The sequence below is a fragment of the Urocitellus parryii genome, chromosome 4 (genome assembly GCF_045843805.1).
Source record: "Urocitellus parryii isolate mUroPar1 chromosome 4, mUroPar1.hap1, whole genome shotgun sequence".
In the NCBI taxonomy this organism is placed as follows: Eukaryota; Metazoa; Chordata; class Mammalia; order Rodentia; family Sciuridae; genus Urocitellus; species Urocitellus parryii.
In genome coordinates, this window is record NC_135534.1 from 206,358,047 (window position 1) to 206,383,362 (window position 25,316).

General features: G+C 48.6%; 1 protein-coding gene across 4 annotated transcripts in view; it reads left to right on the top strand.

Moving 5' to 3' along the window:
- The window catches only part of Abl1 (ABL proto-oncogene 1, non-receptor tyrosine kinase), a 125,610-nt gene that overhangs the window by 88,359 nt on the left and 11,935 nt on the right, over positions 1–25,316 (top strand). For 3 of the 4 annotated variants that reach the window (XR_013343457.1, XM_026386215.2, XM_026386217.2), the window contains exons 2-4: positions 10,986–11,159; positions 11,753–12,048; positions 20,138–20,410. Coding sequence is in view for 3 of the 4 variants with exons in the window: in XM_026386215.2 (XP_026242000.2) it covers positions 10,986–11,159; positions 11,753–12,048; positions 20,138–20,410 (743 nt within the window). In the remaining variant the exon portion in view is untranslated. The remainder of the gene's footprint in view (positions 1–10,985; positions 11,160–11,752; positions 12,049–20,137; positions 20,411–25,316) is intronic. The other variant, XM_077797160.1, reaches the window with a different exon arrangement.

The following is a 25,316-nucleotide window of genomic DNA, read 5'->3' on the forward strand; positions in this document are numbered from 1 at the left end:
CTTTCTGTCACCTAACAGTCCTTGTCATTTGGGGTTATGTTAAGATTGTGTGCTTTTATGATGTGACAGGCCTTGGTGCTAAGCTCCTTATGACCTCCTCCTTTATTCTCATGACAGTGCTCTGGGGATGCCAGGGAAGAAGGGCAAGACGCGAGTGAAGGGCGCGTATTGCCCTTCTTCCCTCGGTGGCAATTCCTTGGAGTCGGGAATCTAGTTTCCTCTAATTCTGAGCTTCTGTTTCCCTACTCTTAAGACAGAGACCATCTTCTGTCCAGCCCACCTCAGGACTGCTTTGAGGGCCAGTGCCATGAGTCATACAATGCCTTGGAACCAGAAAGCTAAATGTGTGTTTCTGCTCGCATGAGACTCCTCTGAGATTCTTTAGGCCTAGTCAGCCTGGGGCCCCCTGGAGTGTTCCTAGGGTTCCCTGCACTTGTGTATGGAGCAGTGCCAGGACTGGCCACCCACACCCAGATGCCTCCATGCTCTTGGGTGATCTTGGGCATGGTACTCTCGGAGCTTCCATGTTCTTATTTATAAAATCAGTCTGATAGTATTTTCTGCCACTTTGAGTTTTTGAGAGATTTTGTGTTTATTTAACACAGAGCCTGACTTAGAAAAAAGTGTAGCATATGTAAGCTGTTGTTACTTTTTTTTTTTTTAATAAGCCATCTAGAATGGTGGCTCTACCGATTTCTCCAGTGGCTGAAGTGATGACGGCATTGAGCTGAACCCACCCATAGTTTTTCTTGTTAATGAATCAGTTTATTTCCAAAGTTTTTAATGCATATGCAGTCATCAATACTTCCTGTCCTTGGTTTAAGATGAAAATATCTTCCCTTTCTCTGACCCTCTCTTATTCCCATGGTGAATATTGTAATTGTGCAAGAAAAATTCCCATTGGTTTATGATTGGGATTTAATCTCTCCTCTCTAGTTTATTTCCACAGCCCTAAATATGTGAAAACCGAAATTTCATTTTACTCAGTACCTTGTTGTAAAATCAAGTCAGTTGTTATTTCACCAGTGTAATCACTGATTTGAAATAAAAAGGGAAAAAATAGGAATGGAGAGTTTTTAAAAATGTATAACATGAACTAAAGAGCAAATAAGACGTTGGAAAATTCAACTTACACAGAAGAACAGTGTGCAAAATAAATTTTAGGTTCATTTTTTTCTTTTTTCTGCTTTTGATGGAAAATTTTCAGCCTATGTCAAAAGCAGACCACATTGAACTCTCTTGTACTTATTGTCTAATTTTAACAATTATCAGCTTCTAGTCAATTTTGTTTTCTTGCCTAGTGAAGTCGTAGTTCAAGAGCTGTCAGGAAGAATAACTTGCTAGTTACTTTTTTTGGTACTGGGGAATGAATCCAGAGATGCTTAACCATTGAGCCATTTTTTATTTTAAGACAGAATCTCGCTAAGTTGCTTAGGGCCTTGCTAAGTTGCTGAGGCTGGCTTTGAACTTGCAATCTTCCTGCCTCAGCCTCCCGAGGTGCTGGTGCTGGTTACTTTTGAAAGTGTGAGGAGAGCTGTTACTCTCTCCAACTATTGTTTTCAGGGTCTTTAGCCCATGCCATAGATATGTGTTATGCTGTATATTGGGGGATGGTGATAGGGGAGGCAGGCAGAGAGATGGACCAGGAAGGACAGAGAAATCAATAGGAAGTAGACCGGGGGTGGGGGGGGGTAGGAAGACAGGGACAGAGGGGGGTAGACAGAGACTGGGGAACAAGACCACAAGGTTGAAACAGGAAAGGGAAAAGGGGGTGGGAGGGAAGGAAGGCTGGAGACAGCAAAGACACTGGGAGGGTGGCCAGTGGGGGAGGCCAGGGAAGGGATGCCCAGGGAGGAGCAGGTAGGAGTCTAGAGGAGGGGGAGGGAGAAAGAGGGAGGTGCAGAGACCCTGCATGAGCGAGCCAGTGGTAGGCAGGGCCCTGGCTAGAGAACTAAGGGAAGATGATCAGTCAAACCTTTGCTTCCATTTCCTTCCTCTTCAGCAATGATAATAGCGTCCCCTAAAGGGTCTGGGGATTCAGTGAAGATGGAGTGCTGGCACTTGGTGAGGGATCAGTAGTAGCTATTATTATATCACATTAAGATCCATTTAACCTCTTCACTCTTAAATTCTCTATAGAGACCTGATCTTACCTTTGTTACGGGTCCTCAAATCTCACTAACATCTCCATACATTATACACCTCAAACTGTGTTTAAAGGCATGCCATGAATAGAATGAGGCGTTGCTCTTGGAACCACCCCACTTTTAAAATGTTTTTTTAAATATTTTTTAGCTGTAGACAGACACAATATCTTTATTTTATCTATTATTTTTATGTAGTGCTGGGGATGGAACCCAGTGTCTCACACCTGCCATGCGCTCTACCACTGCTCCCCAGCCCCGGCCCCCTACCCCCGCCTTTTTTTGTGGGGAAATTGTTTGCCATGAGGTAGCCCAGTTAGGCCAGTGAGTGGTCTAAAGGGACCCAGGAGTCCAGGAAAACAAATGGAAGAAGAGGAAATGCGAAATGAGGAGGCTTTCCATCTGTTGTGACTGGCCTGTGAGAGAAGGAGAATGCCTGGCGGCTCATGCTCACGACAGGCGGTTTGTGTGGCCAGGGCAGGAGTTCCTGGAACCTTTCTGCAGACATCTGGGAAGCTCAGCATGCAGAGGTCTCTAACAAATACTGTTGCTTTTGAAAGCACAGAGAAGGTGTTTTTATATTACACCTTGTTTAGCACCTTAGCCATGGCTTATATTATGCTCAGAACAAATCATTGCCTTCCCTAGATTTGGGGAGATTTCCATCTTTAGTGCCTGTTGTTTCTGCCGATCCAGTTATGGGTCACCATCTCTGAAGCTGCTCTTTTTGGGTTCTGGCTTGATATTCTGCCATGGCCAAGGACAGACGCAGGTGCTCAGCGCAGGCCAAGCAGTGCTGTGTGCTGCCTTGCACTGCACAGGGGCTCCTGACACAGGGTTTGGTCTCAGCCCCTGTGAGTTGACATGATTGTGGTGACAGCCACGGGAGGAGGGACAGTTGCTCTGCCCTGTACTTTAGTGCTCCAGGCAGAAGTGTTCTGTTGAGAGCTCTCCCCCCTCCTGTCAGCTGATCGGGGTGTTGCTCTGTTGTCCTGTCATGCACAGGAGAAATGGAGGCTCAGATGTGAACATCTCAGGAGACAGTGGTGCTGAGATTGGAGCATGGCCTGTCCATGCCAGAGCCCAAGCTGCTTGTACCCCCATGATGGGTGTTGTGGAGTCAGGGCTGTGACAGAGGCAGGCCGAAAGTTCTCCAATGGGGTGAAGGAGCTGTAATCAGGTGGGGGGAACAGGGGAGGGGAAAACTGCAAGGAGCCTGGAATGCACAGCAGAGGGGGTGGGTGCAGACACCCCAGACTAGACCCTGCCGGGCTCAAGGTTTCCTTGTAGTGGGATGATGTAACAGTGCCAGCCATTTTCTCGGGGCCTGTTCGGGCTGAGGAGCAGTGTTAGTTGTCCCATGTTAGCTGCCAACTACCAGCTACCCTGCAGGGCACATGATGTTCTGAATGTTGCTCAGGGTTACACCGCTAGTGGGTGGAGGCTGACCAGTGACAGGCAGGGCCAGCTCCCAAGCCTCTGCTTCCTTTGCCTCTTGGCCAGGAGCTGTCTTAATGGGATTGGAAGCAGGGAGTCACCTGGCCAGATTGACATTTTAGAAAGACCCCTCTGAGAGTAGGTAGTGTGGAGGTGGAATGGTCAAAGGGTGTGGTCAGGCAGGGAAGGGACAGGAACCATGGTGAGATGTGGTGGGAGCTGACCAGGTTCTGACATGGGTGTTACAGGTGTTTCAAGTGATTTTGGAAGATGACAGTGTCTATATTCATACAGGTCTTACTCCATCTCCAGCAACTACACTTCTTCCATAAGAGAGAAGGTGATATAAAGTTTCTTTTTTAACTTCTTTGTATTTGTGTTGAGGGAGGCAGGGAGACTGTATCTTTAGAAAGTTTAGTGCTTAGGCTGTTGACAAGAGCAGAGGTTCAAGAGGGAGAATTCTGTTTGTTTTGTTTTAATTGACTGGCTAAGCACAATATTATATACAAAGATTCCAGGGAAAATATTTAAACCTTGGGCTACCTTAAATAACTATTTTTTAAGGAGTTTTCTCTACAAACCTGTTATTTTACTTCCTATAATGCCCATAAGCCCAAAGTAGTAAGACAGCATTTGTTTTCAAAGAAAGCTTCATAGTATGGGCTTGTCACTGTGCATCCCAGTCTCCTTCCCAGGACTCTCCCACTGTCAGAGGCTGGGGTAGAATGCGGGGGCCCCATGTCTTTGGGTAGGAAGAAATAAAGAGTTCACTTCACTAACCTCTTGCTGAAATCTACCATTCCACTTTTTTAAGGACATGCCACAGTAATATTAGCCATACTTGTGACCGTCGCCAGTGGATAGGAGGGTTTTTTTTTATTACATACAGTTGTGCTTATTGTGTAAATTTTCACCCCTTCAAAATGACTGTAGTTACCGCTGTGTCTTGTTATTTAATGTGTTAACAAAGAAGCATAAGTGCTTCTAAGAATACTTTTAGGACAATTTCAATATAATTGTTTGCCATCATAATCCTCTGGATTTTGTGCATTTATAAACTTAGGCATCTCGAGGCATCTGCTGATGATAATGAGGTCCCACATAGCACAGATTAGTGGCTGGGGAGCATCACATTGGCCTGGTCCCTGGGTAGTTGTTCTGCCTTTGCTGTGACTGTCTTAGTCAGGGGTCCACCCCTCCCCACGCCAGGGAGCTCCCCTCATCAGAGCTTCCAGCCAGGTCCGTGTCCTGGCCTCACCACCTCATCTGCAGGACAGTGCCTGCCTTCTGTCATGCATTTTATGGGGAAGCGCCGTAAATTTTCATTAACTGCATCTTCACGAGGCACAGGGTCTTCTTGGTTCTTGGCCTCAGCACACCCACCACAACCTCCCAAGCAGTTGATGGTGTTTTAAGGTGCCGGAGTATATTTTGTTCAGGGTATAAAATTAATACAGAGGCTATAGTTAAACTTGGTTTTGTTTTTGTTTTTTCGTAATTTTAACTGCTCTGAGTGAAGGTATGAATTGCAAACTGAAGGACCGTGTAGAATGTGATAAAATGACTTTCAGCAAGTCCAAATTGTGGGAAATAATACTTTCCCTCTAAGCTCATATTATAAAAAGCTGCATGAGACTGTTATAAACTGACTTTGAGAATAGTCGGAGCATGATCTCACCAGTTGGAACAGAGAGTGAAGTAAAACATGAAGCCCTGCCTCCTTCTAGAAGGGTCTGTTTTATAGACCTTCACTTTAGAGAGATTCCTTGTACCGGACGCTAGCAAAGGAGCCACTGAGGAAACAGGAATAAAACCTCAAGGTTTTGGTGCTTGGCCTGAGAAGTAAAGGGGATGACAGTCCCACAGGCACTTCCCTGCCCCAAGTGTAGGCGGGAACCAGTGCTGTCGGCCACTGCCGTGACCTTGGCACCTGTGCCAACAGGAAGGTGGGAAGCTGTCCAGGATGTTTTTCCTGGAGGTGAAGACTCCCTTCCCCTGGGACTGTGAAGCCCCTGGCGGCGGGGTTCACAGAGCATTTTGCTCCCTCCCTCTGTGCTAGTGTCCCCTCCTCAGCAGCAGTCCCTGGCAGTCTAGACCAGATACGCCTTATCAGATGATCTTCTGTAAACATTTTTCATCAATGACTCACAACTTTGAAAAAGGGTTATTTTTATATAAAGCAGTCTTTAAATTGTACTTGAAAGACCCAAACCATTTTCCTAGAGTACTGTCCAAACAAGTCCGGCACACACAGATCCAGTGAGTGCCGAGGCTCAGCTCTTAACAGATTCCCAAACAACTCGATGCACTCATGGCTGAAGCTAAAGGGAGCATTTTTCAGATGTCACCAATTATTGGATCTCAGCTAGCTAGTTAATGGCCTTCCCTGAGTTTTGTTGGTGGATGGAAACCTTTTTGCTAGCATTATGGCAGAACAACAAAACAGTTTTAAATGTGGTGGGAGGCATGTTTAAAGATCCAGATCTTAAGTGTATTTAAGGTACGACTCGGAAAGGATGCAGCGGAAAGCGTTCACTGAAAAAGGAAAACAGTGCAAATGCTAGCAGATACTGAAGTTCATTTCTCAAGACTTCCTAACAGCTGGAAGATCCTCTAGGAGAACAGAAGGGGAGCTGCTCTGGCACCTTCTTTTGAAGGAAGCCTTTGGGCTTCTTTTGGGGTCTTGACTTCCTGACAGTGAGACTGGCAGAAAGTTCGTGTCCCAAGCAAGAAAGATTTGAGCACATTCTGCCTTTGGCCCCGTAAGCCATGATCATTTTTAAGGTTGACGAACATAGCTCACTATGAAATGAAGCAAGTCACTTGGCACTCGTGCATTGTGAGTCAGTTTGACATCAGCCTGGACTGGGAATTGACTGGAAGACTTGGTGTTGGACTGTGGCTTCACTTCAACATCTGACCCAGAGGCATGCATGAGCAATACTTCCCCTGGGGCTGTGGCCATTAATTTGTGGAATAGAGCTTGGAGGGAAACGGAGGGCCTGCCCTGGATGGCCCAGCGTCCTGTTGAATCAGAGCAGTGGGAGGCCCTCTCCTTTCTAGCAAGGGCCTCATCCCAGCGTAGAATGCTCAGCATCTGTCTGCACTAGGGACAGCCCCTCTTTAACCCACACTTCAAATTCAGGGCCCCTCTGGGCGGGCATTTGCATTCTGCTTACTCCAGGTGTTTTCCAGGCCACTTCCCCTGATTATATAACTTTGATCTAATCCAGATGCTACAGAATGTTTGATAGAAGGGGTCAAATGGCATTTGAGAAGAAAAGCATTGCTGTATCCATGACTCGGGTTTAATTTCCTGTGTGGGCCTAGTCTGCCTAAGTTGTATGCTCCTGGCCCAGAGGTGGAGACAGAGGGAACGCACAGTATTTTTCCAGGACAACCTGGGATCCCCCACCCCCCACAGTAGGCTTCACAGTAAATTATCAGTTATGTAAGTATTGGTTGGCTTCACTTGTAAGTTTTTAAGCTTTGTAATTGTATTCTGATCATTAAAATAATCCACCTTCACTGTAAGAAATAAGCCATAACATAGAAAAGTGTTAAGAATATTAAAAACACCTGTAATTCCACCACCTTAAGTTAAAAATTGTTCACATTTTGGTATAAGTTTCTTCTGGTCTTTTTTCAATTTTTGAAAATTGGGATCATATTGTATGTACTGGGATGTAATATGTAATATAAACCCTTAATTTGTTATTATGAGTATTTTCCTGAGCATTGAATTTTTTTCCCCAAAATATATTTTTTTTTCTTTAGGGATTGAACCCAGACTTTCACTCAAGCTAAGCAAGTGCTCTACCACTGAGCTATACCGTCAGCCCTTTCCAACAATATTTTAAATGGCTACTTAAATATTCTATTTTAGGGGTAGAGAAGAAATTATCTTGTATTGATAGACTTTTTTGTGCTTTTCTGAGTTATTTTAAATTAGTATATACTAATCAATGTATTAATTGCTTAGGCTAAATTTCTAGAAGTAAATTAAAGATTATGGATTCTTTAGTGTGGTTCATGTTCCACTTGCCTCCTACAACATAACAGCAGCTTATACACCTACTCTGAGCATTGTGAGAAAGTGCAGGTCATTGCTGTCTCATCCGCACTGTAACTGTCAGAAAGTGCATTGGCCAAGTTGAGGAATTATTTACTTTTCTTTGATGACTAGCAAGGGTTCACATACTTTCCATGTTCAGTGGTGATTTTAATTCTCTGAATTTATGGTTTATGTCCTTTTTCCATAGTGGAGGGAATTCTTTTTTTCCTTGGGGTAGGTAAAGGGTAAGGGTCCTTTTGACTGGCTGCCCCCTACGTACCTGTTGTGCTGAGCTGACAAGCATGCTCCTCTTCCTGCTGGAGGTGAGCCTTCCTGGACCCTGGCACTCTGCAGCAGAGCCATTGTGTTTGCTCCAGATCTGGTTATCTATCTCCATATACAGTACTTGTTGTGATTACTCAGTTATTGTGAAACCAGCAAATGTAAGTGTGAAAAGAGAATTGTTTCTCTGAAAATGAAGATGGGTGCTTCAGGAAGACTCAGTAAAGGCAGATTACTTTTTTAAAATGCTACTGAATTAGGCATGAGGCTGCCATAAGCCAATGGAGTGATCTTGCACTGGGTCTCCCTCCACCTGCAGGCCGTAGAAGCTGGAAGTGAGTTGAGCATCCTAGGTAAGACAGCCCAGTCACATCCCCACACTCAGAAGGACAGCCAGGGCTGGCATACCAGCTTGCAGTGGGTGGGTGGGATCACATGTGCTGATAAGACAAATTGCCTCCCTGCTTTGAACATTACATGTATCTTACTAGTAGGCACAATCTGTATGTTTCTATTGTCAAAAAAATAAATTTAAAAGCAAAATACATATATTCCTGCTACGCTGGGGTTGTGGCTTAGTGGTAGAGTGCTTGCTTCGCACTTTTGAGGAACTCAGTTTGATCCTCAGCACCACATATATTCCTGCTATAAGCAGCTTGTCTGTATGTGTGTGTGAGTGTGTGAGTGTGTGTGTGTGTGTAAACTGTCCAGTCCTACTGCCATGGAGCTGAGGGTACCTTAGAGCCCAGCAGTTACCAGCATGGGCCTTTCTACATTTTAGGAGATGCCGTTTAGCAAGATCCTTTTCCTTAAAATTGTGTTTGCCCTCACCATTGATAAAATGAATTTGCCAAATGCAGTGATTACATTTACTCTGTTAGACACACAGTTCTGAAGAGTCACTTCATTACTCATACAAAAGCTAGAATTGAAAGACCCTGATTATTATGGAATGTCTGTTGTTGAAGCTCTCCGGGAATATTTCTCAAAGTTCCACTGGCCCTCAAGTGTTTCAAAATGTATCCAGTGGGTTGGTTTTTTGTTTTTTTGTTTTTGTTTTTGTTTTGAGTACTGGGGATTGACCCCAGGGGCACTGAGCCAATCCCAGCCCTATTTTGTATTTTATTTAGAGACAGGGTCTCATTGAGTTGCTCAGTGCCTCAGCCTCCTGAGCCACTGGGATTACAGGCATGTGCCACCACACACAGCTCCACTGTTGGTTTTTGTTTGTTGATTTGGGGGGGGGGTATTGATGGGCCTTTATTTATTTATTTATATGTGGTGCTAAGAATTGAACCCAGTGCCTCACTCATGTAGGCATGTGCTGTACTACTGAGCCACAGTCCCAGTCCCCTCCGCTGTTTTTTGAAGTGCATGCAGAGTCAGGCCTGTCTCTAAGATGGGTATAATCGCCCAGAAGTGATATGTAAGATACACCAAATCCATAAAAGGGACAAATAAAACATAATTTCGTTTTGTTACCAGTGTGTGGGGGCTTATTTGTAGATATTTTTATTCTTTTCCAGTCAGAACCTCTCCCCCTGCCGTTTTTTTGTTTGTTTTTGTATAAGGTTTGGTTTCTTCTTGTGGTTTCTCTTTAAACGGTGTTTGGATTTCACTTCAGAGTGTCCCCCAGCTGTTAAGATCCACTTGGATAGACTTGCTGGTTTGGAAAAACCTTCTGCATTTTGTCATTATTACAAAGAAATTCTAGAGTTTGGGCACCGTTCAACAGTAAAAAAGGAAGGAACTTCAGGAAAAATGAGTGAACTGTGAGGCTGGTAGTGGCAAGGCTCACATGGGCCTAACAGGAGTGTTGATTGGTTTTCAACTTGTGGAGTCTACTTAAAGACAAATCATGGAAGGCTTTATTATTCCAGAATAGAAGAACTCAGTGGTTTTCACAAGGAAAAAAAGTCAGGACCACCACATTTGAAAGTGGGCGGAGGGGAAGAGAGCGGCAGGAAGGTGGGGCGTTCCGTCCTCCTCTTGGGACGTGAGCTTTGGGAGAGCTGCCTCAGTGGGCCCAGAGGTCGCAGCTGGCAGGAGAGGCCATCCCCAGACAGCTTGTTTCAGTCAGCGCTTCTGTCTCAGCAACTAAGGGTCGGGCCAGAACGACGTAGAGGAGGAAAGTTCATTTGCGGGCTCAGGGTTTCAGAGGGCTCCTTCCTCGGGGCTCCAGGTGAGGAGACGACACGGTGGGAGAGTGTGGCGGAGGGAAGCCGCTCACAGGGTGGTCCCCAAGCAGAGACTCCACTGGCCAGAGACAGAGGCAGACCCCGGGCCGTGCCCCAGCCCCCGCCCTCCAGCCACCCCCTGGCACCCCAGAGAGCACTCAGTCCGCCCCTGTGGGGATCCATTCACTGATGGGGTAAGACTCACAGCCCAGCGTGTCTCCCCCGAGCCTTCTTGTGTTGACTCCGTGAGTTTTGGGGAGATACTTCACCTCCACACCCTGACACAGCTGTCACCTGCGGGTGAAGGGACTGGGGTAGCAGGTGTCTGTCTTTCATTTTAAGCTCTTCTATACTACTTGATTTTTAAGTTGTATCCATATTAATGTTAGTACACTTGAAAATGGTTTTTTAATATTTGTATTTTAGTTGTAGTTGGACACAGTACCTCGGTTTCATTTATTTTTATGTGGTGCTGAGGATCGAACCCAGGACCTCATACTTGCTAGGTGAGCGCTCTACCACTGAGCCACAACTCCAGCCCCCTTGAAAATGTTTTAAAGCAAGAAACTTGAATTCCGTATTTTAAGCAATGGCAAAGAGTTATGAAGATGAATTTTATCTATTTCTGACTAAATTCATGTTGAAACAAGGGATTTAAAAAGCCTAAACCATTTGAAAATATTAATTACCACCTTGGAATGAAAATACTTCTGTTATTCAGAAAATTGGTAAAATAGTCCTTTTATTTAAAAAAAAAAGAATCCTTAATATGACATAAATTAGGAAGGTGCAGTGTTGGAAACAGACTTTTTGTTCCTGAAAATAAAGCTCATGCTTCTGTGGTTCTTCCTGTTCCTGTTTGATTTTTCTGTTCCCTGCCTTATCTTCCAGAAGCCCTGCAGAGGCCAGTAGCATCTGACTTCGAGCCCCAAGGTCTAAGCGAAGCCGCTCGTTGGAACTCCAAGGAAAATCTCCTTGCTGGACCTAGTGAAAATGACCCCAACCTGTTCGTTGCACTGTACGACTTTGTGGCCAGTGGAGACAACACCCTCAGCATCACTAAAGGTAAAGGGGACAGCATGACTGACCACTCCTTTGCTTAGTAAGACAGCAGCTTCACAGCTGGGAATGCAGAGACACCCGAGAACAGCAGCCGCCCCAGGATAGCCTGGTCCTCACAAGCCAGCCTCCCTGCTTTCATATGCAGAGGACACCTGGACCAAAAACTGAAAACATGACTTTTTTTTTCCCCTAAGGAAAAACATTCTTCCACAAAAAGCTTCCTTACAGTGGGAGCAGAGCACCTGAGTAAACATAGTAGACTTATGAAAACTGAGGCTGCACGCTTATCTATACATTCATTACAAACAGGAGGTTCCCAGGTATGAGGGAATATTCTTATACACTTACACAGGCACAATTTATGTAGACTTGTTAAAATCAGTGTGTAGAAATTTGGAGAATTATAGTAAGCATACAATAAATAGGAAAGAAGGAAGCTGGTCTTTTTTTTTTTTTTTTTTTTTAATGCTGGAGATTGAACCCAGGGCCTTATGCATACAAGGCAAGCACCTACCAACTGAGCTATCTCTATCCCCAGCCCCTAAGAAAGCTGGTCTTTAAAGCTGAAATGTTTAATTTGGTTCTTTTTCTCTAAGGTGAAAAGCTCCGGGTCTTAGGCTACAATCATAATGGGGAATGGTGTGAAGCCCAAACCAAAAATGGCCAAGGATGGGTCCCAAGCAACTACATCACACCCGTCAACAGTCTGGAAAAACACTCCTGGTACCACGGACCTGTATCCCGCAATGCTGCCGAGTATCTGCTGAGCAGCGGGATCAACGGCAGCTTCTTGGTGCGGGAAAGTGAGAGCAGTCCTGGCCAGAGGTCCATCTCGCTGCGATATGAAGGGAGAGTGTACCACTACAGGATCAACACTGCTTCTGATGGCAAGGTGGGGACCCGGGCCAGGGGCCAGCGGGGGAGCTGGTGGACAAGGGTGGCACCTTGGGGCTAGGATGGTAGTTAGGCCTGGCCAGGAGAACCTCAAGGTCCTGCCATTGGCGAGTAAATTCTTGCAGCAAAACTCAGCCAAGCTATTTTAAGAGTCATTCAGGTAAACAGCAGGGGTAACTCCATTTGCCTTATGAGAGATCTGTTGAGGATCCGTCTTGAGATTTATATGCCCTTGCCGTTTAGTAGCACCTCAAGTCAGTCAAGCACGGGGCCACCCTTTCTGTGGATAAAATCACACATGGGTTGTGTGTGTGTGTGTGTGTGTGTGTGTGTGTGTGTGTGTGTGTGTTACATAACAGTTTTTAAACAGAAATGAATCCACATTATACTCAATAGATTTCCAAACCTGATTTACAGCTTTGTAAAGGAGTGGGCACATGTTATTTTGTGGTCTTTGTATAACAGTCATTTAAAATCCATGAAGGGAAGAGAGGCATTGACATTTACTGAGTGTACATCTTCTGGCTATATAATGGAACACCTTGAAATACATCTTCCTCAAACCTCCCCTCAGTCCTCTGACAGGCCTTGATGTAATCTGCATTTTTGCATTTTAAAAAAAGGGAGAGTTAGGGGGAGGACTTTTATTGCCCAAGTACTCAGTTTGGGAGTACTTGATGGAACCCAGCTGTTCCTGGCTGTGTTGAGGAACCCTTGCTAGAAGGTGCATTGTCCCATGGAGTGTATGCACATGGTTTGAAAAAATCAACAGGACAAAATTAATTGCAGTGAGAAGTAATTCTGTCTCCTAATTTAGTTCTGCCAAAAGGCAACCACTATTAACAGTTTCTTTAAAATTTATTGACACATATGTTTCCCTAAAAAAGATTCACAAATGCCTTTTTAGGCATCTTGCCTTTAGCCTCTTAATGAGGGATTTTGGAGGTTGTTCCTTGGTGGCTGCTTCATTCTTTTTATGGCCTGGATAGTGGGTGGGCCACCAGTTATTAAAACAGTTACCTGATGGACAACTTTAGGTTGCTTCCAGTCCTTTGTTACTGTAAACGATGCTGTTAAGAGGTTGCTGCAGGAGCAGCGTTTCACTTCACCACTGGGTTCCCCGCGAGTCGCAGGACGTCCCCGACCTCGCTTACCTCCTGTGTGTCTTGCAGTCTGATGTTTATGTTCCATTGTGCACTGTGGCAATCTTTAGAATCTCTGATTGTAGTTCACTACATTTATTTCATAGTCCCAACAGTGGCTCATGTCCTGCAGTTTGTAAATACACTGAAATACACTGCACATTCTTCTTTGTTTACAGTATAAACATATGCAAGACAGGATGTTAGAACTGAGCAAAGGTTATTTGCATTTAATATTTGTGTAGATATTGCCAAACCAACTTAATTAGAAATCATGCAAATTTGTTCTCTCACAAAAACCTACAAATGTGCCTGAATGTGCCTGTTTCCCCTCACCCCATCAGTAGAATACCATCAAACTTGTAAGAACATCTGTCATTCTGATTGATGAAGGTCATCTCATCATATTTAATATGTATATGTCATATTTTGAGTAATCCTCATGCCATTTATTAAATTCATCTTTTTCGTACGTGTAGGAATATCCCATTTACTTATCTGTTTAGGCCCGATGATCCTCTGTTCTCTCCTGTTGGTCTGCTTGTCCTGTGCCCGTGCCAGACCTGGAATTGCTGTTCCTGTAGCTGGTGGGCTAGAACCCCTCCTTATCATTTAGCATTCTCCTGGCTGGCCCCACCCATTCCCTTATGCCATATGGACGTGTGTCTGCTTCTTACCTTCTTTTTCACGTGCCTCTGCTTCCCGTCCTCTTGCCAGGCTGCTTCCATCCTTGCAGGTGTCTTAGGCACCAGCATTGCAGTTTGGGTACAGAAGCAGTCTGCTATTGGGTGCAACTCGAAATGGGCTTCTTTACTTGCATTTTGGGACCTTCTCCCATAGGAAGAGGTGCGTCTCTTCTTTCTGCCAGCCGGACTCCAGGATGGTGGCCCTTTGAAAGAGCCTCCAGCCCACAAAGTGCCATTTTAGTGACTCAGAGCATCAGGGCCACCCGGAGGTGATTTTTCTGGAGCCAGCAGCTTGCTTCTCATCGGTGCTCATTCTCCAGGCAAGCCACATGCACAGGATGGTCACTGAGGTGCAAGCTCAACAGGATAGTGGTGTCTTTCCCTTGTTTAACCAGCTGCCTTGGAACAGATTCAGACAGATGATCTGGTTTGACAGCTCATTAGCTGGGGTTGGTTGAAGACACTATTCAGTGGGAAACAAGGAAAGACCTACAGGTAGGATGCGCGATTTGCAGAATCTGACATTTATGAAGGAGAGGCTAGCCCCTCTGTGGAAAAGCTGGTTTGCACCAGATGGGGTCCTTGTGTTCCAGGTAGGGCACAGGGCATCGTTTGCCAGGCAGCATCCACCTCTGGGCATCTCCTCAGACTTGCCAAGGCTTCCAGCTGTCCTTCACCCTCCCTGGAAGAAGCTCTCTCTTGGGCCATCTGAGCACTGGAGACATCTCAGCCCTCTGCAGAGGCTCCTTGATGAGAGCCACACTTGAGGAGGCTGTGTCAGGTGGTGTGATGTCCCTGGAGTGAGAGCAGTGTGAGACTGGGAGGTGCTGCCCTCGCAGTGGGGCCAGGCTGTAAAGAGTGCTCTGCCCCCAGCAGAGCCCTGACGCAGTCCTTTCTGGGTTCCTCTTTTTTCCCCACATTCTTTTATTGGTTCATTACAGTTGTACATAATGGTGGGATTTGTTGTTACCTATTCGTACATCCTTTGTGGTTTTCTAAAAGGCAAATTTAAGGTTGTTAAGAGGGACATGCAGGGATTTATTAAGTTTCATTCTTACTTTCAAGCCAGGAAATCTTTAGAAAACACTGGGTGTAAAAGGTTCTTCTCTAGGGCCCCACAGGATTTCATCTGCTTCCACCACCCTGACTTGAGTTTACTCTGACATGGTGTGCTTAGCTCTCCAGGCAGCCAGGTGGGCGCCAGAGCTGAGCACTCTGGGACTGTTGAGGTAGACTATCGAAAGGGCCAATGTCAGGTGGAGCCATCCCCGAGTCCTGTCAGTCTGAGAAACTTCCAGGTACCCCGGATTTGGTGGTGGTTCTTCCCATGCTGTCCCTCTGTTGACAGCACAATTAAAGATGATGTTCCTTCACCACCCCCTGCCGAAATCCTTCCTATTCCTGCTTATTTGTGTCTATGCCTCAGTCACTTCTGAGAGATGCCACTGTCAAGCCCATGATTCCCATTCAAGCCCTGTCCTTGTCTTGAACGAGATGCAGTGGACATTTACTTTCATGGCCTGCTGAAACATCTCAGGTCCAAGTCAACAGGAGTGAAATTTGCATTCACACTTTGGCAGAGGTGGCAGGAAGGGCTGACAATGGAGCACCTTGGATTTCCAGGATTTGCCCACCCTGGTGGAGGAGGCCGTGCTGAGGCAGAGCAGCCCTTTCAGAGGAGCCTGGGGCATTGCTAGGAACTGCTGGGCTCTTGCCTCCAGCTGATCTCTGAGTTGCTCTGGGGGAAGCTTAAAGCTCACTTCCTGCTGAGCAGCCTATGAAGGGTGAATCCCAGGTGGGATCCCAGGGTCTGAGGCTGCCCAGACTACAGGTGCCTAAGCTCTGGTGGGCCTGTGCGGGCAGCCATCAGGAACAAAGCCAGTTCTGGGGGTTTCTTTGACAGGTCCTTTCTTTTGGATTTACGCACAGTTGGGAAGGGGTGCTAGTCTGGCTACGCACCCCAAGTGTGTATGGAGCTCTAATGACATGCTGTTCACAGCACTGACTTCACGGTGTTCCCTGAACATGCCTCAGATTCCTGATGATTACCCAGTGCACCAGCAAAATGCTGCTTGAAAACTGGAACTGATCAGAAGGAAGCCATCAGAGTGACTGTTAGTGGGACATGGGAACATGGCTGGGAATCAAATATGCAGTGCATTTGAAGGAGGGTGGTTTTAATATTTAATGAGTATCATATGTAAACTTTAGGTTGAAAGATGAACTCAGTCATAGGGTCTATAAACTTGTTTAAAGTTTGTCCACCCTGTGAAACCTCCTGTAGTTCTAAAATCTTCAGCAGAGCAGCCTGAGAGGGAGTGGAATAGGTCCAGGGGCAAATTCTGCGTGAACTAGGGCTTAGGGGAGCCATTTGCCTTCAAGTGTGGTGGAAGGCCTTGAACTTCGCGTTGGGCAGCCTTGAACTTCATGTTAGGCAGCTCCTTTCAGGCTGACTCTGCACCTCATGTCCTGACAGGAAAAAAATGGGTACCGGGCCTCGCTCCTCATAGCCCTGCCAGGAGCCCAGCAAGACGCTGGGGCTCCTTGCCTCAACAGCAGGGTGGGAGGGGTGCTCAGCTCCAGGGGCGCCTGTTGGAATGGCTCTGATTTTCTCACTGCCCACTTCTCCCTGGAGGGGAGGACACGCCAGCTGAGCCAGCCTGCAGACATCAGTGCAGTCACTGGACAGCTGACAGACTTTTCTGGAGGGGGGTTCAGAGCCATCCCCCATCCCACTCAGTTTCCCTTTGCACCACCCTCGCCTCTGAGACTTAATGCTGAGGAGAGCGCCGTGGACATCACTGCGTGGGTACTCAACCGACGGCAGGTCTTTGGTGGTGGTGCCACTTCCACTCCAGGCCCCTGCTCTTGCACCCTGTGTGCACGTGCTCTCCGGGTCCAGTCTGTCCCACACCTTGACCCTAGAGAGCTTCCTACTGAGTTCCCTCTGGTGTTCTGAAGTGGGAAAGTGGGGCCACCTGCTGTGCCTCCTCATCCCAGAAGTGCTGCCACCTCAGAGGCACCATCTTGCACAGGTACAAGCCGGTGTCCCAGGGTTACAGTCTGCACATGAGGAACAAGTTCCCCAGAGCTGAAGGGTCTTTATGGACAAGTCTTAGGTTTTAGGGGGGTTTATTTTAGTAGATTGTTACCAAAATATATCAACCTGAGGGCTGGGCTGGGGCTCAGTGGTGGAGCATTTGCCTACTAGCACGTGTGCAGCACTGGGTTCGATTCTCAGCACCACATTAAAAAAAATAAAGATATTGTGTCCACCTAATACTAAAAAATAAACATTAAAAAAGAATAAATACATAAAATAAGGGTATTGTGTCCATCTAAAATTAAAAAAAAATAATAATAAGGAAGATTATAAGCCTGAAGTCTGCCTTTGACTTGTCTAAATTTAAAAATTTTGCTTATGTTATCTCCTCAAGCAAAAAGAAGGAAAGAAAAATCTCCTTGATACTGAATGCATTGATGGGCTCAACTTGTCTATTTTATTTCCTCCTCTAATTTTTTTGGGGAGGGGCGGGGGCGGCAGGTACTGGCAGTTGAGTCTGGGACACTGTACCATTGAGCTATATCCCCAGTCTTTTTTAAATTTTGAGACAGGGTCTCTGTAAGTTGCTGAGGCTGGTCGTGAACTTGGAATCCTCCTGCCTCAGCTTCTTGAGTCGTTGGGATTATAGGTGTAGGCCAGCACACCTGGCTTAAAAATGTTTTGACTTATCTTTAACATCACAGATTTACAGAAGTAGTTGTAGTAGTCAGCCTTTCATCACCATCATGACACAGATCCTGAAGCAGCGGGCTGCACGAAGAAAAGTTTATTATTGGGCTGGGGATGTGGCTCAACTGGTAGCGCGCTCGCCTGGCGTGCGTGCGACCCGGGTTCGATCCTCAGCACCACATACCAACAAAGATGTTGTGTCCGCTGAGAACTAAAAAATAAATATTAAAAATAAAATTCTCTCTCTTTCTCAAAAAAAAAAAAATTAAAAAAAAAAAAGAAGTTTATTTAGCCTTTGGTTTGAGAGGCTGAAAATCCAGACTGCACAGCACAGCACAGCAGTGGTGAACGTGTGCAGTCACATCCTGAGTCAGGAAGCAGAGGCAGGGCCCAGCTGGGCTTGCTCCTCGTGTAACCACCCTCTCTCGGGACTTGGAGGGGGCTGGGGTGTAGCCCCATGGTAGGGTACTTGCACCACGTGAGGCCCTGAGTTCAGTCCCCAGTACTGCAAAGAAAAATAAAAAACAACTCGAGTCCAAGAGTGCTCCTTACTCCCTTCTGAGGCCCCAGCGAGGCCTAAGAACCTCCCACAAGGCCCCCTTAGAGATTCTGCCACCTGGAGACCAGGCCTTTAACCCAGGGGTCCCTAGACCATGATAGCATGGTTCTCACATCACCAGGAGCCAAAGATCTCGTCCCTGCTGTGTGTCTCAGGCTTTTCTTCCTGTTCTCTGTACTGGGAACTGAACCCAGGAGTGCTTTACCACTGAGTTACAGCTTCAATCCTTATTTATTTATTTAGTTTTGGGGCAGGGTCTTGCTGAGTTTTCTAGTTTAGCGTGAACTTGGGATCCTCTTGCCTCAGCCTCCCAAGTCACTGGAATTACAGGTGTGCACCACATTTCTTTTTTAAAGTAATAAAATGTTATAGCTTCAGGTAAAGTCTGACCCTATTCCTCCCCCCCACGACCTTGATACACCAAATGTTACTGTTGTCCCCAAATTGTATTTCTTCTCTCCATAACTTTGCAGTTAGGACCAAAGTACCTAGTTGTGATTTTAGGTGTCTTTCCCACCTTTATCAAGCAAATAGATTGTTACATACCTGGAGCCCGAGTGTTCTGTGTGGATTTCAGTCCAGAGCTATTTGTGATTAGAAGGTTTTCGTCTCCACAGCTCTGAGACAGGAGGGGAGAAGGCAAAGTGGTGATCGCCACCCACTTGGGAGATCCCGCCAGCTTGCGCCTTCCCTCCCTCTGTCCTGTTCTGGGCCTTGGCGCACCCGACAGTGGTCCTCGCCTGCCATGGATCTCTTACGCTCTTGTACTTAAAGGCCTTCTGCTTGTTCCCCGTGATGGAAGAGGCAGTGCCGGTGCCTCCAGGACCGCACTGGCTCCTGGGGGGCCTGGGAGACAGCCCATGTGGGCATACCACAGGGATTGGAAGTCCCGCCCTGACGAAGCCAGAGGCAGCCATGCAAAGGAGATGTGCGTTCACTTGGCAGCTTTCATCTCTGATCCCAGTCTCAGTGTAGGTCTGTCCACTTGTAATTACAGGTTGAGTCATTTTCTAATCAACAGGCATTGAGTTCTGTTCACTAATTAACTGTCAGGCAGCTCTTCCATGTTCACTTCTTTTTTTGGGGGGGGAGGTTACTGGGGATTGAACTCAGGGGCACTCAACCACTGAGCCATACCCCCAGCCCTATTTTGTATTTTATTTACAGACAGGGTCTCACTGAGTTGCTTAGGGTCTCACCAAGCTGCTGAGGCTGGCTTTGAATTCCTTTTTTTTTCTTTAGAGAATTTTTTTTTAATGTTTATTTTTTAGTTATCGGCGGACACAACATCTTTGTTGGTATGTGGTGCTGAGGCTCGAACCCGGGCCGCACGCATGCCAGGCGAGCGTGCTACCGCTTGAGCCACATCCCCAGCCCCTGGCTTTGAACTCTTGATCCTCCTGCCTCAGCCTCCCAAGCCACTGGGATGACAGGCATGGGCCACTGAACTCACTGTGCTCACTTGTTCCCAGGGTGGGGGGCTGCAGGATACGTGGGACCGCTCAGGGCCTGCTCTACAGCCTCGCATCCCAGTAGATGGAGGCAGACAGTGATTAAGCAGATGAGTAGGACGTTACCAGCCGTGATGGCACAGAGAAGTAACACAGGTCACACCTACTGGGTGGTGACTTGGATGAGTGATCGGAGAAGACTCTAGGGACATTTAAACTGGCTCTCGGGGCAAGAGGGAACTGGACATGTGAAGCCTGGGGGTGAGAGGGAGGATTCGGGTAGAGCTGCCGGTGTGGAGGCCCTTGGCCGTTGCTGGGGCCTCTCTGCTTCAGCACATCAGTTACTGCAGCGAGCACGCGCAGAGGAAGACGGCCTAGGTGACCATTCCACTGGGCCAGGGGTGGAGAGCCACTGGAGGTTTTATTGTGTTCTAGCAAGGTCCAGCCAGGCTGGTTGACCTGACCTGCTTGAGAGCGTCAGCGCCACAGCTGAAGGCTGTCTCCTCTTCTCCTCAGCTCTACGTGTCCTCCGAGAGCCGCTTCAACACTTTGGCGGAGTTGGTTCACCATCACTCCACGGTGGCAGACGGGCTCATCACCACTCTCCATTACCCAGCCCCTAAACGCAATAAGCCCACGGTCTACGGGGTGTCCCCCAACTACGACAAATGGGAGATGGAGCGCACGGACATCACCATGAAGCACAAGCTGGGCGGCGGCCAGTACGGGGAGGTGTACGAGGGCGTGTGGAAGAAGTACAGCCTGACCGTGGCCGTGAAGACCTTGAAGGTGGGCCTGGTGCGCCGCCCCTGGGGTGGCTGGGTGTTGCCTGGCTGGGTTCCCTGCGGGTTGGATCAGTTCATCCCCTTAGTGTAACTCCATGAACACTGAGAGCCACTGGGGGCTGAGCATTGCAGTGACAGAGGTGGCCGCAGGGAGGAGGGTTCCCATTCCGTGGCCCTGGGAAGCAGAGGCTTGCCCTGCTGATGAGTGGCAGGGAGCCACCCCTAGGCTGAGGAAGCAGAGCTCAGGGTGTCAAACCAGGATATCTAAGGGGAACGGCTCCCGTGTGCTGCCGTGGGCAGACTGCAGGCAAGTGCCTTGGGTGTCCCAGCAGGCCCCAGTTCTCTGTGCCCTGGCCTCAGACTTCTGCAGACCAAGGTGCCCCCTTCTTTGGGAAGGCGTCAGGCCACATGCTTGTCCACTCCATTGCTGCCCCTGTTAACTGATTCTCCCCTTCACCAGCGAAGTGTGTCCAGTCTCCAGATTGTTTTCCTTCTGAAGAAACCTGGGGCTCCAGCGGGGGTGTTCATTGTCGGCCCTCAGCCTTTTTCCTGATGTGGAGTTCTTCCCTGGAGTGAGAGTGTCCCCTAGTGCTGACCTGCGCTGCTGTCCCTTCTTTTAAATGTGAAGCCTGTGCACAGGAGTCGAGAGGAGCCCTTTTTTGTAGCTATTGGAAAAGAAAAGGACAGAAACTTCCATGCTGGGAACAGCAGGCCCGCGTGTCCTGTGTGTCTGGAGGTCAGGCAGGCCTGAGTGCTGAGACGGGTGTGGCCAGACTCTTGCCACCTTCCAGGGCCTTCCTGCGGTGGCAGTGCCACAGGGCTAGGCTTGGGGACTGGTGCAGAGTCCCTGTCTTAGAGCAAGTGTCAAATTCCTTGGTGTCACACTCTGTGCCAGGATCTGCAGACACAGAATGAGGGAGAGGAGAAGCACAGAGCTGCGAGCTTCGGTGGCCTGCAGTGGGGGGCTGCCTTTGAGGGCTGCGTCCTGAGTGACATCATTCCACTCTGGTGCTGCTCTTAGTGGCCTCTCCGGGTGGCCCCACTGTTAGAAAAGAATGATGGTCGGGAAGGAGCCTGTGTCCCTGTCTGGAGGCATGAGCCACCTCTGCAAGCTCGACTGCCCTCTGCCTGGCCTTCACCAAGCCAGCACAGTCATCGCCCCTTGGTCAGGGAAGGCTGGTGGATGCTTAGGTATTTATCTTCTCTCCTCTGTAGATGTTGAACTTTAGATTTCGATTATACAAATGGCTGGCATTTAATGGGCTTTTAGTGTGTGCTGGCAAAATTCTGAGTGCATGTTATTTAATGGAGTCTCATTTAATCCTTACAGCCTAAAGAGAAGGGTACTAAAATACTAATATAATCCCCATTTTAAGACTGACCGAGGTGCCCCCTTCTTTGGGAAGAAGACACTGAGGCCAAGAGTTTGAGCCTGGATTTGAACCCAGGCACCCAACTCCAAAGCCCTTTTTTCCCCCCAGTGATAACTCAGTATCTTATTCTAAAAACACCATGAAAAATATACATAAGCCTCAAGTCTACCTCTAGGAAAGTTGCCTTTTCTTCCCTCCCTGCCTCCCCAGCCCTCCCTGCCTCCCCAGTGCCTTGAGAGCCTCACTGCTCTTCCTGCCTGCCCCCCCACCTCCTGCCCACTCTGTTACCTCTCCTAACCAGCAGGGGGAGCATGGCCCTGCCTGTCCTGATCATTCCACCCGGGACCTGAGGCAGGTGCCTCCAGAGCAGAGGGAACACCCCCAAAGAGGAGGGCTCTCGGCTGACCCCTGCCGGTGGGAAGTCGCAGTGAAGGCCCTGTGGCCGGGAGCTGCTTCTCCCTGTCCCCAGTGTCCTCAGGACTGGGCTTTGCTGGGCGCTGCCTGCTTTCTCTGTTTAAGGCCAGGTGTTCCCAAGAACCAACCATCAAGAACTAGAGCCCCGTGAGCTGGGTCCTGGGAGTGTGTGTACGCCAGTGTTTTCTGTGGAACAGAAAGACTTCTCCGTAAGTCTCAGAGTCTGAAAACTACTGCGGTTCGTCTAGTCGTGGCCTCACATCGGGCCAGGAGCTGACCGGCAGGTCACCAGGAGAGTGAAAGCAGCAGATAATTCTCAAATAGGCGATATCCGCACATAGGGTCCTCCGCCCCGTTTGGGGGGCCTCCATGCCCGTGTGTTGCTGGTGATTTGGGTTGTGCTGCCACACACCTTCCAACAGCGGTGTGAGGAGTACTGCCTACCCTCCACTCGCTGGGCTTTGGTTGAGGTTTTATTTTTTTCTCCCAGGAAATTGGCTGTATTGGGGAGCTCCAGAAACATGCAGAGAAAGCGGAGGGCTGGGTGACAGCAGCCACTCTTGGCATCACACCCACAGTGACACTGTGACCTGATGAGGAGGGCTGCACACAATGGGGAGGGAAGCCTGCGCAGCTCAGTGCCTGCTGCTACGCGGCCCCTGGCCCCTCGGGCAGCATCGCATGGCTCTCTGCAGGGGGCTCTCCCCGTCCTCTGGACAAGCAGCACTGTGCAGCGGCCTGTCTGGGGGCCAGAGTCCAGCCTTGCTGCCACGGGCTCTCCACATGAGCCTCAAGGCCATGTCTGGTCTAGCATAGAAGCTGCCCCTCCCTCCACAGGTTGTAGTCTTGTTGCTCCTGGCTCCTTGGTGGCGACAGCTGGCACTGCACGTGCTTGTCACCTTGCTCACCAAGCATTGGGTAAACAGGGAAACTGACCTACTGGGACAAGAGCCCCACGCGATGCCAGGGTGCTGCAGGGAGGGAGGCCCTGAGAGCCGGCCACTCCCGAAAACTGCTCTTGCCTGTGCCCTAGAGCAGCTACACTGGAGGCCAGGGCTGAGAAGAAAAGTGGTTAGAGAACGCTGCACAGGCCTCGGGTCTGGGTGAAGGTTCTTCTGAGAAGACAAGAGCCCGTCTTCTGTAGAACCTTCCTGCCGCCCAGCTGGTGCTTCTTAGAGTAGGGACCGACTATCTTACTAACAGTGAGCGCCCTGGTGCTGCCCACATCCAAGCCCTGCCCTGAGCATGCTGGGTGTGTGCTGTAGAGAGTCCTTCATTTCGCAGGTGACAGAACATGTTCAGAGACGGACAGTAGGTTACCAAGGTCACACGGCAGCAGAGCAAGGTCGGTGTCTGATAAGCCGTCCTCCTAACCATTCTGCTGTACCATCCTCAATGCCTGTCCACAGCTGGGCCAGGCCAGCCAGCCCTCCGAAGGGGCCAGTTAACAGATGAGGAGATGAGGTTGCCCAGGGCTCCCTCAGGCCACCTCCTCCACCCCAGCATCCCAAGGAGAGGCCAGGAGTGTCTCCGGCTCTCAGATCTCATAGCTGTCAGTGTGAGTGAGTGATGAATGGAACTGTGTAGGATTCCAGCAAAGGAGACAAAGTCACACCATCTTTTTGTTGTTGTTGTCGATGGACCTTTATTTTACTTACTTACATGCAGTGCTGAGGATCGAACCCAGGGCCTCACACATGCCCGGCAGGTGCTCCACTGTTGAGCCACAGCCACAGCCCTCATACTAATTTTTGTGAAAGAAAAAAGAAGGAATCGTTTGTATCATCTGTGGTATGTGCGTGTTTGTATGTGTGTGTGAGAGAGAGAGCAAGGGAGGGAGAAAACAGGGACAGAGATCGGTACCTTTGAAAGCCATGTGACTCGGGACTGGGCTTATGGCTCAGTGGCAGAGAGTTTGAGGTACTGGTTCGATCCTCAGTACCACATAAAAATAAATAAATAAAAGTGCTGTGACCATCTACAACTAAAAAAAAAACATTTAAAAAAAAGAAAGCCATGTGGCTCCTTCTGCAGACCGGTGCCGTTCGTGATCTTCCTAGGGTGGCTCTTGTGGAAGGTGGTCAGCAAGTGGTGTTTCTGAAACCGTCTCACCGTGCATGGTTTATTTTATGGCAGTTTAGAAAGAAAGACTCAACTCCTCTAAAAAGTTTCATTTGAGAGCTACATTTTGAGCATCTTCTTGGCCGAGGAGTACCGGAAAGCCTGGGTCCTGGACGTGGGCAGCAGCAGTCCCTGTGTTCTGGTGGCCTCGCGCTCTTCATCCCTTGACATAGCGTGTCACCCTGGCAAATCACAGCTCTCCACGCCAAAGGCAGCGTGGTCTGCTGAGATGGCAAGAGCGGAGCAGACTTGGAAGAATTAAATAGCCACCGGCTGGTGCCAGGGATGAGCTCTGCCCATGCAGCTTGACACGGCGACTGCCCACGGTGTTTAATGGCCATTAAGAGCAGCTAGCTGTTTTTAAAGAGCAATCAATTGTTTCTGAGCTCCTGTCTCTGAGCCCGAGCCGGGGTAATGGGCCGACACATGGCCGCGCTGGTCCTGCTTCGCTTGTGAGCATGCCAGCCAGCGGGGGGTGCTCCGAGGGAAGGTTGCCCGTCCTCTGGAGGTGCCCGCTGTACAGGAAGGGCACGGCAGCTCCTTGGTCTGGCAGTGTTGGGGTTCCCCTGCAGCGGGGAACTTGGAGAGCTTTCTCTCAGGGAGCCGAACTCCCCAGACACCCAAGCCATCTTCCTCAGAGTCACACTCCACAGAACAGGTGCCCCGCTGCCTCCTTCACCTCCACAGCCAGGTGGTCGCTCCAGCTGGCCCTGCTGGTCCCCTGCTTGCTTCTGGTCTTGATGGTCAGTTCAGCCTAAGTCACAAAGAGGCTGATGGACGTAGGCCACAATGCTGGGTGCCAGGGCCGCTGCTCTTCACACTCCACTCTGCGCTCCGTGAGGAAGCGCCGGAGGCGTTTGTGTGGGTGCCTGCCTGTGCCTTTCTCTCCCTGTTGGCATTGGGTGTGGTGGACTCCTGTGTGTGACCTGTAGGGACACGCATGCCGTCTGTTAGGAGCTGTGGCGCGGCTTCACCAGGAGCCTGTGACACCCTGCCTAGGCA